Source organism: Castor canadensis, chromosome 2 (genome assembly GCF_047511655.1).
Source record: "Castor canadensis chromosome 2, mCasCan1.hap1v2, whole genome shotgun sequence".
Taxonomy (NCBI): Eukaryota; Metazoa; Chordata; class Mammalia; order Rodentia; family Castoridae; genus Castor; species Castor canadensis.
Window position 1 is genome coordinate 197,758,448 of NC_133387.1, and position 15,512 is coordinate 197,773,959.

General features: G+C 38.8%; 1 protein-coding gene across 1 annotated transcript in view; it reads left to right on the top strand.

Annotated features, from left to right (window-relative positions):
- Positions 1-15,512, top strand: part of Trpc6 (transient receptor potential cation channel subfamily C member 6) — a 118,492-nt gene that overhangs the window by 82,763 nt on the left and 20,217 nt on the right. Inside the window, exons 3-6 of the mRNA XM_020161675.2 lie at positions 1,604-1,786; positions 3,496-3,660; positions 8,418-8,634; positions 14,326-14,559. Of these exons, the coding sequence (XP_020017264.1) occupies positions 1,604-1,786; positions 3,496-3,660; positions 8,418-8,634; positions 14,326-14,559 (799 nt within the window). The remainder of the gene's footprint in view (positions 1-1,603; positions 1,787-3,495; positions 3,661-8,417; positions 8,635-14,325; positions 14,560-15,512) is intronic.

Consider the following 15,512-nt stretch of genomic DNA (forward strand, 5'->3'; position numbering starts at 1 on the left):
AGAACCACACATTTTTCCATCACGTTCCTTTCTTGATCCTTCTAAGGGATCCCACAACACAGCATAGTTTTAGGATGGGGAATAACTAAACTTGAATCTGCAAAGCTGGCTTTAGGAGCAGACTTTGCCTGTAAAATTGGGTGACCTCAGTGAAGGTGAAGTGCATAGCTCTTTCCCCACCACGCCAAATTTATTTCAAAGATCAAAGAAGAGAAGCATTCTGGGAGGAAAAGATGAAGTGGTGTTATTCTCAAGCAAAGACTTTGGGGTCAAACATTTAGGCTCTACACCACTTTTCACACTTCTGGCTACATGATTTTAGATGCATTATTTTCTGTGAGGAAGAGATTGTGGAGAATAAATGAGTTTATATCACCCTCCTGCAACACAACAGCTCTACCTAACAGTGCTTACCATTTAGTTATACGTGACCTTATGTCAGTGTGAAAAAATAAAGAGAAAGGGAATATTAGATAGACCTGAATGAAGATGCAAATGGATACTGTGAAGAAGGATGAATGAGTTTATGGTGATTTGAATGCTACCTACAGTCTAATCTTCCCGACGGAATGGTAAGTCATCAGTTTAATGCAAAACTGCAACAGTGAAAGCATTTTCATTAGTCATTTTTTAAAATAGGAACTCTCTATATATCCCAGGCTGGCCTTGGATTTGTAATCCTCCTGCCTCAGCCTCCTGAGTGCTGAGATTTTACAGGTGTGTGCTCCACCACACCCAGCTCAACTTTCTTTTCTGTACAGAGAAGAATCTTGATTTGCAGTTTATACAAAGATCTTAGCCTTTGATTCTGTGGTTCACACGTAAGTCCTTCAATAGCAATTTGTTCCACAGATAATTGAGACGTGCTTGCTTTTCTCTGGCACCTTTCCAAATCTTCTGAATCTCAAGTTTGCTAAGACAGTTTATAACATCTTCCAGAGGTCAGTGAATTGGTGAGATGGTGACCAGATAGGCTGCAATGATCACACTGTGGAAAGGTTGGTTATTTCTATCTCTCCTGAATCAGCAGGCAAGACTGGCATGGGAGATTTTTTTTTTTCTTAGAGAATTAATTTTTTTTGGTAGCGCTAGAATTTGAACTCAGGGCCTCAGGTTGGCTACAAAGGCACTCTTATTGCTTGAGCCATTCCACCAACCCAATGGAGAATCTTTTTTTAAATGTCTTTGATCATGGTTTGGGAAATTTTCATTTTATAGAGAAAAATCTTTATGGTGATAAAATATGATAGAGGTAAGTCAGCCAAACAGCCATTGAGGGATGTTACAAAAACAGTAGAAAATTTCAAACCCTAGCATTGCCAAAAAAAAAAAAAAATTAAAAACAGAAAAAAATAGAATTTTTCTTTCATATGTACAACCCCCTGAAGACTGAAAAATGACATATTTGATTTATTGTGAGAACTTTTGTAAATGCCACAAAATACCCCCACCCAGCACAACAATAAAAAAATTAATTAAAAAAAATTAAAAAATAGAATTTTTCTTTTGAATGTGCAACACCCTCAAGACTGAAAAAATCCTGGGCTAGCATAATAAAGTATACTAATAATGCACCATTTTTATTTTGCTTTGTCTTTCCTAGAATGACTACAGAAAATTGTCGATGCAATGTAAGGATTTCGTTGTTGGACTTCTTGATCTCTGCAGAAATACCGAGGAAGTGGAGGCCATTCTGAACGGGGATGTTGAAACGTGCCACCCCGGTGACCACGGTCGCCCCAATCTCAGCCGTTTAAAACTTGCCATTAAATATGAAGTAAAAAAAGTAAGGTCAGGCATGAACCCATTCTCATTATCTCAGTCCCCATCAGTGCTGACTCAGGATGCAGCATGGCTAGCTGGAGCTGGGGTTTTCTAACTAGCAGTCCTTCTTGTCAGGTGCTCTAAGGACTCACAGGAATCCATGAGGCACTTAACCTACACTGCATGTCAGAATTTGAAATCTAGACTTCTTTGCCCAGCATTGATATCCAGGTGACTGTCACTTTCCTTGACTTACGTAATGACATAACAGTGACTTCGTGCCTCCCAGTTACAGGCATTTGTTACATGATAGGGACATCATAGGACTTTTCCGACTTGACTCTGTTCTTTCATTTGGTGCTTTTTCCAATTTGGAGGCAAGGCTTTTAATTCTTTAGTGATTTGAATTTCCTTAGCTTAGTAGATTACTTTTTAGTTTCTGTCTTAAACTTGACTACTTCTTAAATTACATAAGATCTTTTAAAAAAAAGTTCTTAAAACTAGGTTTTAAAACAAAAGCAGTCCCTGCTGTGGTATTCAAAAAGTATAGACATGCCACCAGGAAACAGTTCAGTTCTTTACAGAAGAAATTAACCCTTGTTATGTTTCTAGCAAAAAATTTCTATCTTGGACATCTTCAGCTATCAGTCAATAAACATCTGCAGTATCTTTAAAAGGCTACCTTGTATCTTTCTAGTCATCTAATCACTTTACTATTTAAGGATGTTTATTATATTTTTTACTTCAGATATTATAGTATTTTGTCAATTTTTATATAGCACGCATTTTAAAATAACTTATGTTGCATGAGTTTGATTTATAGACAAAATTCCTAGATGTGGAATTTTATTTTTAAACTTCAGAACATTTGCTCAGTTTCCCTTCAAAAAGATGCACCAGTTCACAAATGTCAACCATGTAGGAGAAAACTTGCTTCCACCCACAGTCTGGTCCCAAATGTACCATTCTAAGTAGATAAACAATGGATCTTGTTTTAATGTTCTTCAAAGTTAGCTATCCCTAAGGCTTATTTGTAGTTCTTTTATATAACCTGCCCATTTTAATATTTTTTGCCAATTTTTACTTTAGGTTATTACTCTTTGTATATTGAATAACTTTACCCATTGTCTTATGTAAACAATAAATAAAATAAAAACATTTGCAAAAAAATATGAAAATAAAAATATTCTCAAAAATTGTTAAATTTTCCCAAGTGAAGGAGTATTGTGCATAAAAATAAAAGGTGCCGTCAGAAGCCCAGAATAATTAGTCAAGAAACATAACCAAATACAGAACTTAGTGTAAAGGAAGTGTGACACTGTCAGTTCAGGAAAGGTGGTATTTTTTTTAAAGTGTTTTGATATCTAAGAGCAGTATTTTCCTTGCTCTTTCTGGGTAAAAAGAAAATTATAAAAATAATAAGAGACCTTGAGTAAAATATTGATGAATCTTTATATGATATTAAATTCCATTTTTTTATGTTTTGAAAGAAAGTCCATTAATCATAAAGGAAAAGTCTAAAAAGTTGGGATATTCAAATTCACACAGTATGTATTAGAACCTCTCGCATTCTTGCTGCGTGTCTGGTCGGTAGATGTTTGTTCTTTAATTCTAGCCACCTTTTTTCCACGGGAAAACAGAGAACTAAGTCTTAGAATGTATGATGGTATTCTTTGCTGAGTGTTTGTTTCTTTAATCCTGCTGTTAAGTGTTTTGTCACTTCCCTGCTAGTTTGTCGCTCATCCCAACTGCCAGCAGCAGCTTCTATCCATCTGGTACGAGAATCTTTCTGGTTTACGGCAGCAGACGATGGCAGTCAAGTTTCTTGTGGTCCTCGCAGTGGCCATTGGTCTGCCCTTCCTGGCTCTCATTTACTGGTGTGCTCCGTGCAGCAAGGTACGTCTGTGAAGACTGCATTCCTGTTGTCTTCTAGACAGGAAAAATTCTATTTCCAAAATGAAAATTTCACAAAAGTATAGTTGAGTTTAAATAATCATTATTGTTTTTAATATTACAAAATAATACATTTTTGCTTTGAGAAACATAGACAAAAAAGAAAGAAAATTCACCTGTAATATTATCACTATTAATGTGTGAAAGAAAACATTAATTATGATATTAATGTATTTCCTTCATCTTGACTATGATTTTATTGCACTGGTATTTCAGATGACACCCTAAAAGATGATCATAAATTTCTTTGTTCCTTCTCTAGCAGTATTTGAGATGAGAGAGATGTTTTGTGTTTATTATAGCTAATATGACTAGACAAATCTTAAATAAAAGGCAATTGTGTAAATGCTAACGTAACTCTGTTTCAGTGAAGGATAGTCATATTAGGGAACCCAACAGCAAAGACAGGTCTGTTTGCTGAGGCTTTGATAGAAGTTCAAGTGGACCTAGCCTTGTGTTGGTCCATTTGACAGAGCAAGTTTGAGGAGCGGTAATAGGCCAAGTAAATTTGTGGCCTGCATCACTCACAAGCTTGTTCCTCCTGTTTTGAAGTCACCTTTCTAGATCTGTTTCAGTTTCAAATCCGAGCGGCAGCCTGCATCACTCACAAGCTTGTTCCTCCTGTTTTGAAGTCACCTTTCTAGATCTGTTTCAGTTTCAAATCCGAGTGGCAGACTGAAATAATTGAAAGCTCAATGACTTCTGGATCACCCCTCTGTGATTTTTATACTCTGTGTAAAAATCTCGGTTGATCACTTGCCATTCCTAGACATAGGCGTGACTCATTTCCAGACATTTGTAACGTGTAGGTGCAAACACATATGCCACCTTTGCTGACATACTGTCTTCTTATTACTCAGAGAGTGGGTGTTTCAGCCACGTGGGGACCTCTCAAAATGACTATGCTAGAAACCCTCTGCAAAGTCCCGTACACAGTGGGAATTTCATAATTATCTACAGATGACAGGTCCTGCTGGGAACTGGGTGTTTTCTCATGAGAGGAAGACCTTTCACCATAGATTTTCCCCTTGATATATATATATAAGACCCCAAATTGATCTCATCTAAATAAAATGTAAATGAGAAGCTTAAAATGGTAACAGTGAGATTTTCTGCTAGAAAGTTGTATTTTTCCTCCTTTTCATAAGAATGAAGATTTTTACTTTGCCAAAATTTTCCTAAATGGCCCTCATTTGGACATAAGCTGCATGTATATGTGGAGTCTATTCTACTTCTACTCACATTTCCAGTCTTCAGAAATTTAAGATGAATTAAAAGGGGGAGGGAGTTTCTGTGTTGTCCCTGCTATCACTCTGTGATCTAGTGAATTATAGTCTCTTTTCTAAGCTGAATAGTTTTCTTTTCCCATGGCCACTGAATTCAAAGCCCAGTGTCTTCTAAACGGTCTGGCGCTTCAATGCAGGCTATTTATGGCTCCTTACACATATCTTTTATTTTGATTGAATCGTAATAAACTGGATTTCCTTCACTATTTCTTATTCTCTGGCCATGTTTCTTTTTGGCTTTTGGCTTTCAACCTCATTTGTAAACATTAAGGCAAATAATCAAATTAGGTAGAAATGTCCATTTTTTTTTCATAACTAAAATTTGTTTTACCAACTATTGTTTATCTTTGAAGTATGATGATAAAATCTATCTTACAAATTTTCCTATTAGCAACGTATATAATAACAGGTCATAGAATTGGTTTTTTTGGGAGGGATAGCTCCAGCATAATTGACGTTTTTATTTAAAACATTCTAGATTTTCCAACATATCCATGAAAATTAGTCCAGATCAAACTGTTAGGACATGGATCTTCATAGAGACCCTGTTTCTGTTTAAGTTGGTTTTCTGTCCTCAACGTTTTTCTCTTCCCCTTTTAGAAATGTTTTGTTCTTTCTTATTCTCATTTTTCTACTATTATAAACATCAGTTGCTGAGTGCTCATGATGGCAAAAATAGGGCATAATATGATTTCAAATAATTTCCCCTTAAATTGGCCCTGACCTTGTTCATTTCTATGTGGTGTTAGGAAGCTTGGTATTTGGTTACCAATGAATATCTAAAAAGAGTACACATGATATTTAAAGGCAGACATTTCAGTGCTTTCCAGGCACACCAGTTTTTCAACTTATTCAACAAACTCTCCCCATTTATAGTTATTTCTGAGAAATAGCTTTATATCCCAGTATATATGCATGCTAAAATTTACTAAAATGGACAGCTCGCTGTAATTCCTGAAGTCCACTAAGAGGTACCAAAAATCTCCCACACTTTAAAGAGAAATACAGCTGGATATGGTGGCCAGACCTGTAACCCTAGCACTCTGGAGACAAAGGTAGGAGGATCTGAGTTCAAGGCCAGTTTGGGCTACATAGTGAGACCCTGTCTCAAAAAATAGTAATAATATAGCTTAGCTTTCAATTATTTGTAATAATTACCCATAATGAGAAATAAAGGATACAGCAATTCACGTTATCTTCCTGACAACCAGTTTTTTGTTTGACTTTGCTGTTTCACTTCCTTTTAGAAAAATAACTATAATTAAAATTTTTAATAAGAAGCAACAATGCCTGATTTGGTTCTTCTCTCCCTTCAGAGTCACATAAAGGAATAGCATTACCCAAGGGCCACTAGACCTGTGGAGAAGGGGACAGTCAGGTCAGGGTGCAGCACAGATCTGACACTCTGCCCAGGATAGCTGAACGTTGACTTTCACTGTATGCAGGACAGCTAGGCTAGGCTCACACTCAGCAGACATGTGGCACATCCTAGTATGGGTAGCAAATTTTCAACCTGTTTTATGCCCCGACCTCATTTTTATTCTTTCTGTTTTTCCTTCTTATTTGTTTGGTTGCATTTTAATTTATACTTGCTTGTGATTTGGTGTCATTGAAGGGGCTGCTTCTTATTCTTGCTGGAGCAAGGCAGGTGAAAAATAACCTTTCCATGGATTTCACCACTAACAGTCCTTGCTCCCAATCCTAGTTGCCCCAAAACAATCAACTAGACTGAGAATTTTAAACACTGGCTTCAGATTTATAATTGCTTTTTTCCATAAGGAAAATATTGAATCTGACAATAAGTTTTTATTTCCTTTAATATGTGATCAAAATGAATCACATATAAAACATTATAGAATTAAATTTGTATATGTGGTACACCACAGAGAAAACAATTAACGACACCTTGATGTTTATTATTATGGGCTCTTGTCTAACAAGAAAAACACACTACACACACATACTGAGTTATGTTCACCATTTCAGAGGCTTCCCCAATCCCTAAAACACAACCTACTTTACTTTTTATCTTATTTTGTTTTTGAAGTTAGCATATATTAATAATACAAGGTATGTGATAATTCCATACATGTGTACAGTGTACCTTGAACAAGTTCACCCCCCCCATTATATTTCCATTCCCCAGTTCTCCCTCACTTTTCGAGCAGTGTTTGGTGGGTTTCATTACACTGTCTTCATACATATAGATTTAGTGTACTTCCATCCTCTTCAGCCTCAGTGGCCTGAGACGCAATCTAGACCCTCCCTCTGTCTGCTAAGAGACATAATCTCTCTTAACATCCAATATTGTACATTAAGAATCTGATTTTCATATAATTTATGAAATCATCACTCAGCTAATGAGAGACTGAAACTGGAACCTGAGCCTAATATGTTAAACTTAAATACAGTGTCTTTTCAGGACACTGTTCCTGACTGCTATGGGGACTGTCTTTCTGCTGTGTCCTCACTGGAGTTCTTTTTTTTGGTCCTCATGACTTAATCCATCTGCAACATCACCAAACAGCAGCATCAGCTGAAGCGGGATTTGCATGCTTCCAATGAAATATGTGTGAGGACAACAACCAAGGACCTGTGCCTCACAAAGCCCACTCAGCTCGACAGTTCCATTGCTGCTTGCTCAGTACCATAGGCCCATTAAAACAGTTAGCTGTCTATGAGCAATGCTGATGCTATGCTCTGTGTTTTTACCAATGAAATAGGCTATCTCAAGAAAGTAACTGCCCTCAATGGAAAAGTTAGCTTATTCAATTATTAGTCAAGAACCTCAGCACATGTAGGTGAAGAATGTGACTGCAATTTTGTAACAGCAGAAAAAATTCTATCAGTGGTTATATAAATATATGTAATTATTTTAGAATAACATTGAAACATGCAGGTGTTTCTCTCCTTTTCTTGCAGTACAGGAATTTTAAACTCAGAGTTTTGCACCTGCTATGCAGGTTCTCTACCACTTGAACCATGCCTCAGCCCTTTTGCTCTGGTTATTTTTGAGTCAGGGTCTCACATTTTGACTGAGCTGGCCTGCACCACGATCCTCCTATGCTTCCCACCATTGCTGGTATAGTAGGTGTGTGCCACCATGCTTTTTTCTTTGGTCTCAGCCCTCTACCATTGGTCTGGAACTGTGATCCTCCCAATCTCAGTCTCCTGCATAGCTTGGGACGAAAGTTGTGTGTCACCATGCCCAGCTATTGACTGACATGGGGTCTCACTAACTTTTTGTCCAGGCTATCATCAAATCATGATCCCCCTAGTCTCAGTTTCCCAAGTAGCTAGGATTGCAGGCATGAACCTCTGGCACCCAGCCAGATGTTTATTCTTGCTTGCGTGTGTGGTTTTCAAAGTGTACAGAAGAAAGTTAAGATTCTCTTTTGACATGTGTCATGGCAGATAGGGAAGATAATGCGTGGACCATTCATGAAGTTTGTAGCACACGCAGCCTCCTTCACCATTTTCCTGGGACTGCTAGTTATGAATGCAGCTGACAGATTTGAAGGCACCAAACTCCTTCCGAATGAAACCAGCACAGATAATGCAAGACAGCTGTTCAGGATGAAAACATCCTGCTTTTCATGGATGGAAATGCTCATTATATCCTGGGTAATAGGTAAGGACTGATTTTCTATCATTTCTTTTTGCAGCCTTAGCAGTTGTGCTGAATGACTGATTCTTTCACACTTCCGTTATATAAGTGTTTGCAGCATGGCACAAACATTTAAGAACATTCCTGTGTTCTTAAAGCATGATCCCCATGGGGGTCACAGTCTCCTCATATGCTATGGGATTTTTGCATTTGCAAAAAAAAAAAAAAAAAAACTCAGGGAGAAAACCAACAGGATAGTATTAATCAAACCCCACCAGTGACCAAAAACCTGCCACTCATATTTTGGGAGAGCTGTGAGTTCATAGAAACTGAAACTAATGGCCGCTCACGTTTTTTGAACATTTATGATGTGCTGGGAATTGTTTAGAGCACTTTGCATCCATCAAGTCATGCAAGCTCTCTGCACCTGAGTTTTCTGATCTGTACGTGGCATAGCATCAATTTTATAGGCTTCTGTGAAGATTAAATATCACACTTTAGATCTCTCCGGTGGCAAGTCAGAGAGATGAATCTGGAATCTAGTTATGCCTGCAGCTTGCCGTTAAATACAATACAAGTGAGAAGATGTTTCAATTGGATATTTATGAATAAGCAAATTGAATCGCTTTGTTAGATAGTAAGGATATAAAGATGAATGAGATATAGTCGTTCTGTTCAAGAAAGTTAAGTCTGGGGAGAAGGTCAAGAGGTAAGTCAATAATGAAACTCAATATGGCAAATGCTATAATTAGGCAGCTGTTAAGGTGCTGTGAACACACACAGATTGGCCTTCGAAATCTGAGTGAGGTGGGGAAGACCTCCCTGGACAGGATCTTCACCCTGGGACTTTGGCAGTAAGGAAATGTTAACTGGACTGGGTGTTTTGGGCATGGAAACATTAGATGCAGAGATAAGGAAGTCTGATGTGGAGCTGCATTTGGCACATTTGAGATTATGAATTAGTCAGAGCTGGAGCCAGGGTGTTTGTGGCTGTGGGTGGTGAAATGGCTGGAGGTTGACTTTCAGCAGTTGGCGATGTGATCAGATCACATATCAGAAAGGTCACAGTAGTTTTGAGGTAAAGGGTGGCTTAAAATAGGGGCAAACGCAAAGGCTGAGAACCAACTGAAGTGATGATTCTTATGTGGAAGACGAGAGGGGCTGGAGCACAGGGCATGTGGAAAAGACTTGAGAGCTGCTTGAAAGATAAACTATAAACAGCTTGGTGACAACAGCACATCGAAAGGGAGAGAGGTGGGCTCTGTGACTGTAATCTGCTCAGAGGGACAATATAGAAGGAAGGCCATGCTCAGGACTGGGAGAATGAAAAGCTGATGATTAAATTTGTACTTGGCTTTGAAATGTCCTGGACTCTCTAGGTGGCAATGTCCACTAAGTTATAACAACAGTAGCTGCAAGATATTGGGCTATAAATAAAGTTTTAGCAATCCTCAATTTCTAGGCCTTGACTGTGTATGAAAGGACCTTGGGTTGAACCACGTGAGGTGTAAAGAGAAGAGGGTCCCTCAATCCACCCTCCAATCTTAGTCACCCAGAGAAGTATCTACGATCAATTTTATGTCACTTCTAGGGTTGGCATTTCTTCTTAACTTTTTCACATTGGAGCCCAGTGGAATGATCAATTAAAATATTAGGAAACACTACCATATGGTCATTTCAAATGTATGTGAGACAATTCCACAGAAACTGGGTTATTCAAAGCTTTTGAATTGGGCTGGAGGTGTGGCTCAAGTGTAGGGTGTCTGCCTAGCAAGCACCAAGTCCTGAGTTCAAACCCCAGTACTTCATTTCCTAGATATGTTTTAAGGAAAAACATGGGTATTGGCTTAAAATGTGAGTTGTATCACCAATTTATGAGAAAGCTTGGGTAAATAAGAGAACTTTGATTTTTCACTATTTCTGTTCTAGTTTAATTGACAAACTAGAACAAATTATATTTCACCTCTAATATCTGACATAAAAATACCATTTTGGGGTTGCCTTATCTTATTAGACTAAGAGTTTATGTGCTGTAGCTTATTTTTGTAATGTATTAGTATATGTAAAATACATAACACCATGTGTAGCACATAGGAAATAATTCAATAAATTTCAGATAATTATAATTATTGTGAAACTTTTTACTAAGAGTTTATGTTTCTCGTATATAGGAATAGTATTTCCTCTTAAAGACATATTTAACAAGTTATGTCACTTGGTGCAAGGTGAAACTTTGAAAAAATTAAATTTCATGTAAGGAAATTACAGATAATGAATACTCATTTCATTTTTTATCATAGCTCACTTTCCTCATAGTAACATAATTTTTATTGTAAAATTTTTATTTTTTTCTTTTTCACTTAGAAACCTAGGCCAAGAATATTAAATTACCCCTTAATATTTATGAACAAAAGTATTTTTCTTGGAAGTATACTGCTGACCTTTAGAGATTACCTTACAATGTTTATTTAAAGAGAAAATCATGAACAACTCAAGCCAAATAGCTATGCATTTACAGCGTATGTTAGACTCCTGGTTCAGTTTCTGATGCTGGCATTTGTGTTTTTTTTAACCTTTATTTTTGAAATAAAGTTGTAGAACTTTCAGTAGAAGTAGCCTACTTAAGTCAGAAGCTGGGTATGTCATGTGGACTTAAGGGAAAGGTGTCACATTATTTGTCACAGATAGCAAATGTATGTAATTTTCAGTTGATGAGAAGTTGAAAAGCTGAAGGGTAGACTGATACTTCAGGGGATCGTGACAGGACAGAATGGTGGGCTCAGGTGAGTGACAGTGGCTGTAGCAGGGACACAGGGTGGATGGAAAACACCTGATGCCACTTCAGGTGCAGACATCCTCGTAGCACTTGCAACTTCACAGCCAGTGTGGGCTGCTGAGAAAGCCAATGCAATCCTGGCTGGAGTCTTCAACAGTGGGGGAAGATTGCATCCACAGCCACAGAACGGCAAACAGAGAGAGTACTTCCTATCAGGGCAACCAGAAGAAGTAGCACCTGAGCGTCCTGGAGGGTGAGGGGTACAGAGAACCTGAAGCTCATTCATTTCATGGTCCTATTTAGAGAAAAATAAGACCAACCAGGTCTAGAAGGAGCGTGGGCAAGCAAGGCATCTTGAAACTTAAACTTCATTAGTTTTGGTAAACCTTCCTCTGCTGGAGAAGAACAGGTTTAATGAGCACAGAAGTGGGTTGGTTTATTTTAAAGAAATGTAAAGGCAGAGGGAGCTGACTCATTCCCCACTGCTCTGGAAGGCACAGCCAGAACCAATGGATCCATTTTGAAGGGGTAGTCCTGACAATTTGCTAAATGGAACAGCAGCTTTCAGAAGTAGCAAGTCCTTCATCTCTAGACGCATTTGAGCTGAGGCTTGCTCCCCACAGGGAAGCCCCCTGACTGAGGAAGAAGATGGACTAGATGGAGGATGTCACATTGTCCTAGCAGCTCTAGGGGGCTCAGGAGAAATAACACAGACATTCTTCCTTCAGGCGAATAGTTCAGGGTATTTCTGTTAATTTGTAAGCTTCAGCAAGATTTCATTTGTACCAAAAATTCTGCTTCTTAAAGAGAGAGAAAACAAAGGTGGAGCAGTGGAGGGAAGAAGGGGAAGCTTTGGAAATGACTAGTTATATGAATTCCCGTGTCCCTTTAGTCCTGAGCTTGTCACTCTGAGCCATCCTCATCTCCTGCTGAGGCAACAGAAACCCAGGGACCACAAGCAGAAAGCTGTGTTTAGCTTTTCCAATCCTGTTCATAGTGTGGTGTGTGTGTGGTGTGTGGTGTGTGTGGTGTGTGTGTGTGTGGTGTGTGTGGTGTGTGTGTGTGGTGTGTGTGGTGTGTGTGTGTGTGGTGTGTGTGGTGTGTGTGGTGTGTGTGTGATGTGTGTGTGTGTGTGTGTGTGTGTGGTGTGTGTGGTGTGTGTGTGGTGTGTGTGTGGTGTGTGTGGTGTGTGTGTGGTGTGTGGTGTGTGGTGTGTGTGTGTGTGGTGTGTGTGTGTGGTGTGTGGTGTGTGTGGTGTGTGTGTGTGGTGTGTGTGGTGTGTGTGTGGTGTGTGTGTGGTGTGTGGTGTGTGTGGTGTGTGTGTGTGGTGTGTGTGGTGTGTGTGTGTGGTGTGTGTGTGGTGTGTGTGTGGTGTGTGTGTGTGGTGTGTGTGTGGTGTGTGTGTGTGTGTGGTGTGTGGTGTGTGTGGTGTGTGGTGTGTGTGGTGTGTGTGGTGTGTGTGTGTGTGTGTGTGTGTGTGGTGTGTGTGTGTGTGGTGTGTGTGTGTGTGTGTGTGTGTGTACCTAAGTAAGTGCAGAATGCTTTAGCTTCAGTTACAAATTTGATTCACTAGAGTATATATGAATCCAATTCTAGTCCCCTCTTTACTTGAAATAACTCAAAATGAGTAATAAAGTTGTCTTGTCTTTTTTTTCCTTTTTAAAATTATGCTGGGATACCTTGTGGTGTTTACAAAAGTACTTACAATATACATCCTCAGTGCTGCACTGAATGTTGACTTAGAAAGCACATGATCTGATCTCGAACAGCAGAGACACGGTATTTTCTTCACCTTTACGGGGCTCCACAGCTACTTACCTGGCAGACTCTGTGACAGACACTAAAGACAAATGTGAAAATTTGGGGCAAGTGGTTACTGCGAGTAAGAAGGGAAGAATAATTTGAAAGATAGGTTATGAATCTCTTCTTGATGCAAATGGGTTTTGATCTGTTGTTGGAGTTTGGATTGTGTCCCTAGATGGTTCTTAGAGGAGACAGGATGTCATAGAATTGAGTATCTTAAAGTAACTTCTTTTTGATCCAGTGCTCTTCTCTACATTAAGAAGAAAGCATATGCTAATCATGGAAATTTTGCAGTAGTAAGTGCTTAATAAATGTGTGTCATAATTTTATCCAAGTTCTAGGCCCCATTCTAGGCATTTTATGTGGATTATTTAAGGCTCATAGCAATCTTTTGAAAGAGGTACGAATTTCTCATTCTCATTTTACAAACTGAACTTTAGAAAGTTAAATAGCATGTCAGAGACTTCACAGACAACAAGTAAAGGGAGAAGTTCTGAATCCACGGTGGTCTTATCTCAAAACCAGTGTTCCTAAATATTACACTAATTTTTTGAAAGAATATACAATATGTTAAAAACTGCACTGAGCCAAAGGCAGCCATCAGCAGGGTCCCATGCATCCTAAGAAGGGGCTCCGAGCAGCCCATGGGAGGCATGGCCTTTGGGTAAAAGTGGCAGTGGTTTCAGAAGTTGGTAGCTGAGGCCCATGGTCAATAAAACTCCTAGAGCTGGAGGTTGCAGGTTGTCATAATCACTACCTTGAGACAGTTCATAAAATGCCACAGACATCTCGTGAGTACATCTGTTTTGAGTGTGTGGGAAGATTTGGTGACTTATAATGGACTTATAATAAGGTTTGGTGACTTTCATTGCTTTTTCATGTGTAGGAATGATAGCCACCCAGGATGCTATTTGTTTTAAGACTGTTGATGAGCTTAGATTGCTTTCAAATCACACAGTGATATTGCTGGACTGTGGAGTTTGTGGAGAGGTGGGCTTTATGGCTGCACAGGAAGGTTGGCCCATATTTTGAAGGGTTTTCAATGTCAGGCTGAGACCTTTCCAATTTAGTTTGTTTGTGGGATAGCTAATACTGGCATAAAATTGAATTGATATTTTAACCCCTTTCTGATGCAGGTATGATATGGGCTGAATGCAAAGAAATTTGGACTCAAGGTCCCAAGGAATACTTGTTTGAGTTGTGGAATATGCTGGACTTTGGTATGTTAGCAATCTTCGCAGCATCGTTCATTGCAAGATTCATGGCATTTTGGCATGCTTCCAAAGCTCAGAGCATCATTGATGCAAATGACACTTTGAAGGACTTGACAAAGGTGACATTGGGAGACAATGTGAAATACTACAATTTGGGTGAGTTTACGTTACACAGTCTATGTGAATTAATAAAAAGGCCGAATTCCCTTATAAAAGAGAAGTCAGTAGTAGTTTGGTTATTTACCCAAGTATCATTAAAATGTTTGGTTTGCAACATTTGCATTTGAAGAATGAGCATCTGTATCTGAAGAGTCAGGCTTGCTGACTTGTTTCTCCTTTGATTTATCTACGCCTGAAAACCCCACTTAATCACAAGAGTCATCTTTTCTTTATCTCTTGGATCAGCTGCCTAACTTCTAAGCTCCACTGAAAATGCCAATCCTTAGATTTATTTTTTCCTTCAGATTTGCAATGAGAGGGAAAGTCTGTCATTTGTGACAATACGGATGACCCTGGAGGACATTATATTAAGTGAAATAAGCCAGGCATAGAAAGACTTCATGTGGAATCTAAGAAAATCACTCAGAGGCACAGAGTAACAATGGTGGCTGGAGGGAACGAGGATGTTGGTGAAGTTTCAGTTACACAGAAGCAGTCAGTGCTAGCGTTCCACGGTACAGCACAGTGACTACAGTTAAGAATAGTGTGCTACATACTAGAAAATTGCTAAGACAGTAGGGTTTTTTGGGGGAGGGTAGTGCTGGGGATCAAACTCAGGCAAGCTCTCTACCACTGAGTGCTTTGTACATCCTTTGTCCCAAAATACAGATAGTACCCATCCTCACCACATAATAAAAGTGTGTGAGGTGATGCATCTGTCAGTTGGATTGATTTAATTATTATGAATTATAAACATATATTGAAACAGCCTGTACTTTATAAGCATATACAGTTTTCAAAAGCTCACATTTGAGCACTTTTCCCACTTAAGACATATAAACTGTCTGAAAGTAAAGGAATTTTTGAGGTCTCTGAGAGGACTTCAGTAAATAGCACCAGAGTCTCCAGCTAGGCTTCGGACCAGTTGACAACAAAGAGTTAACAGGGGC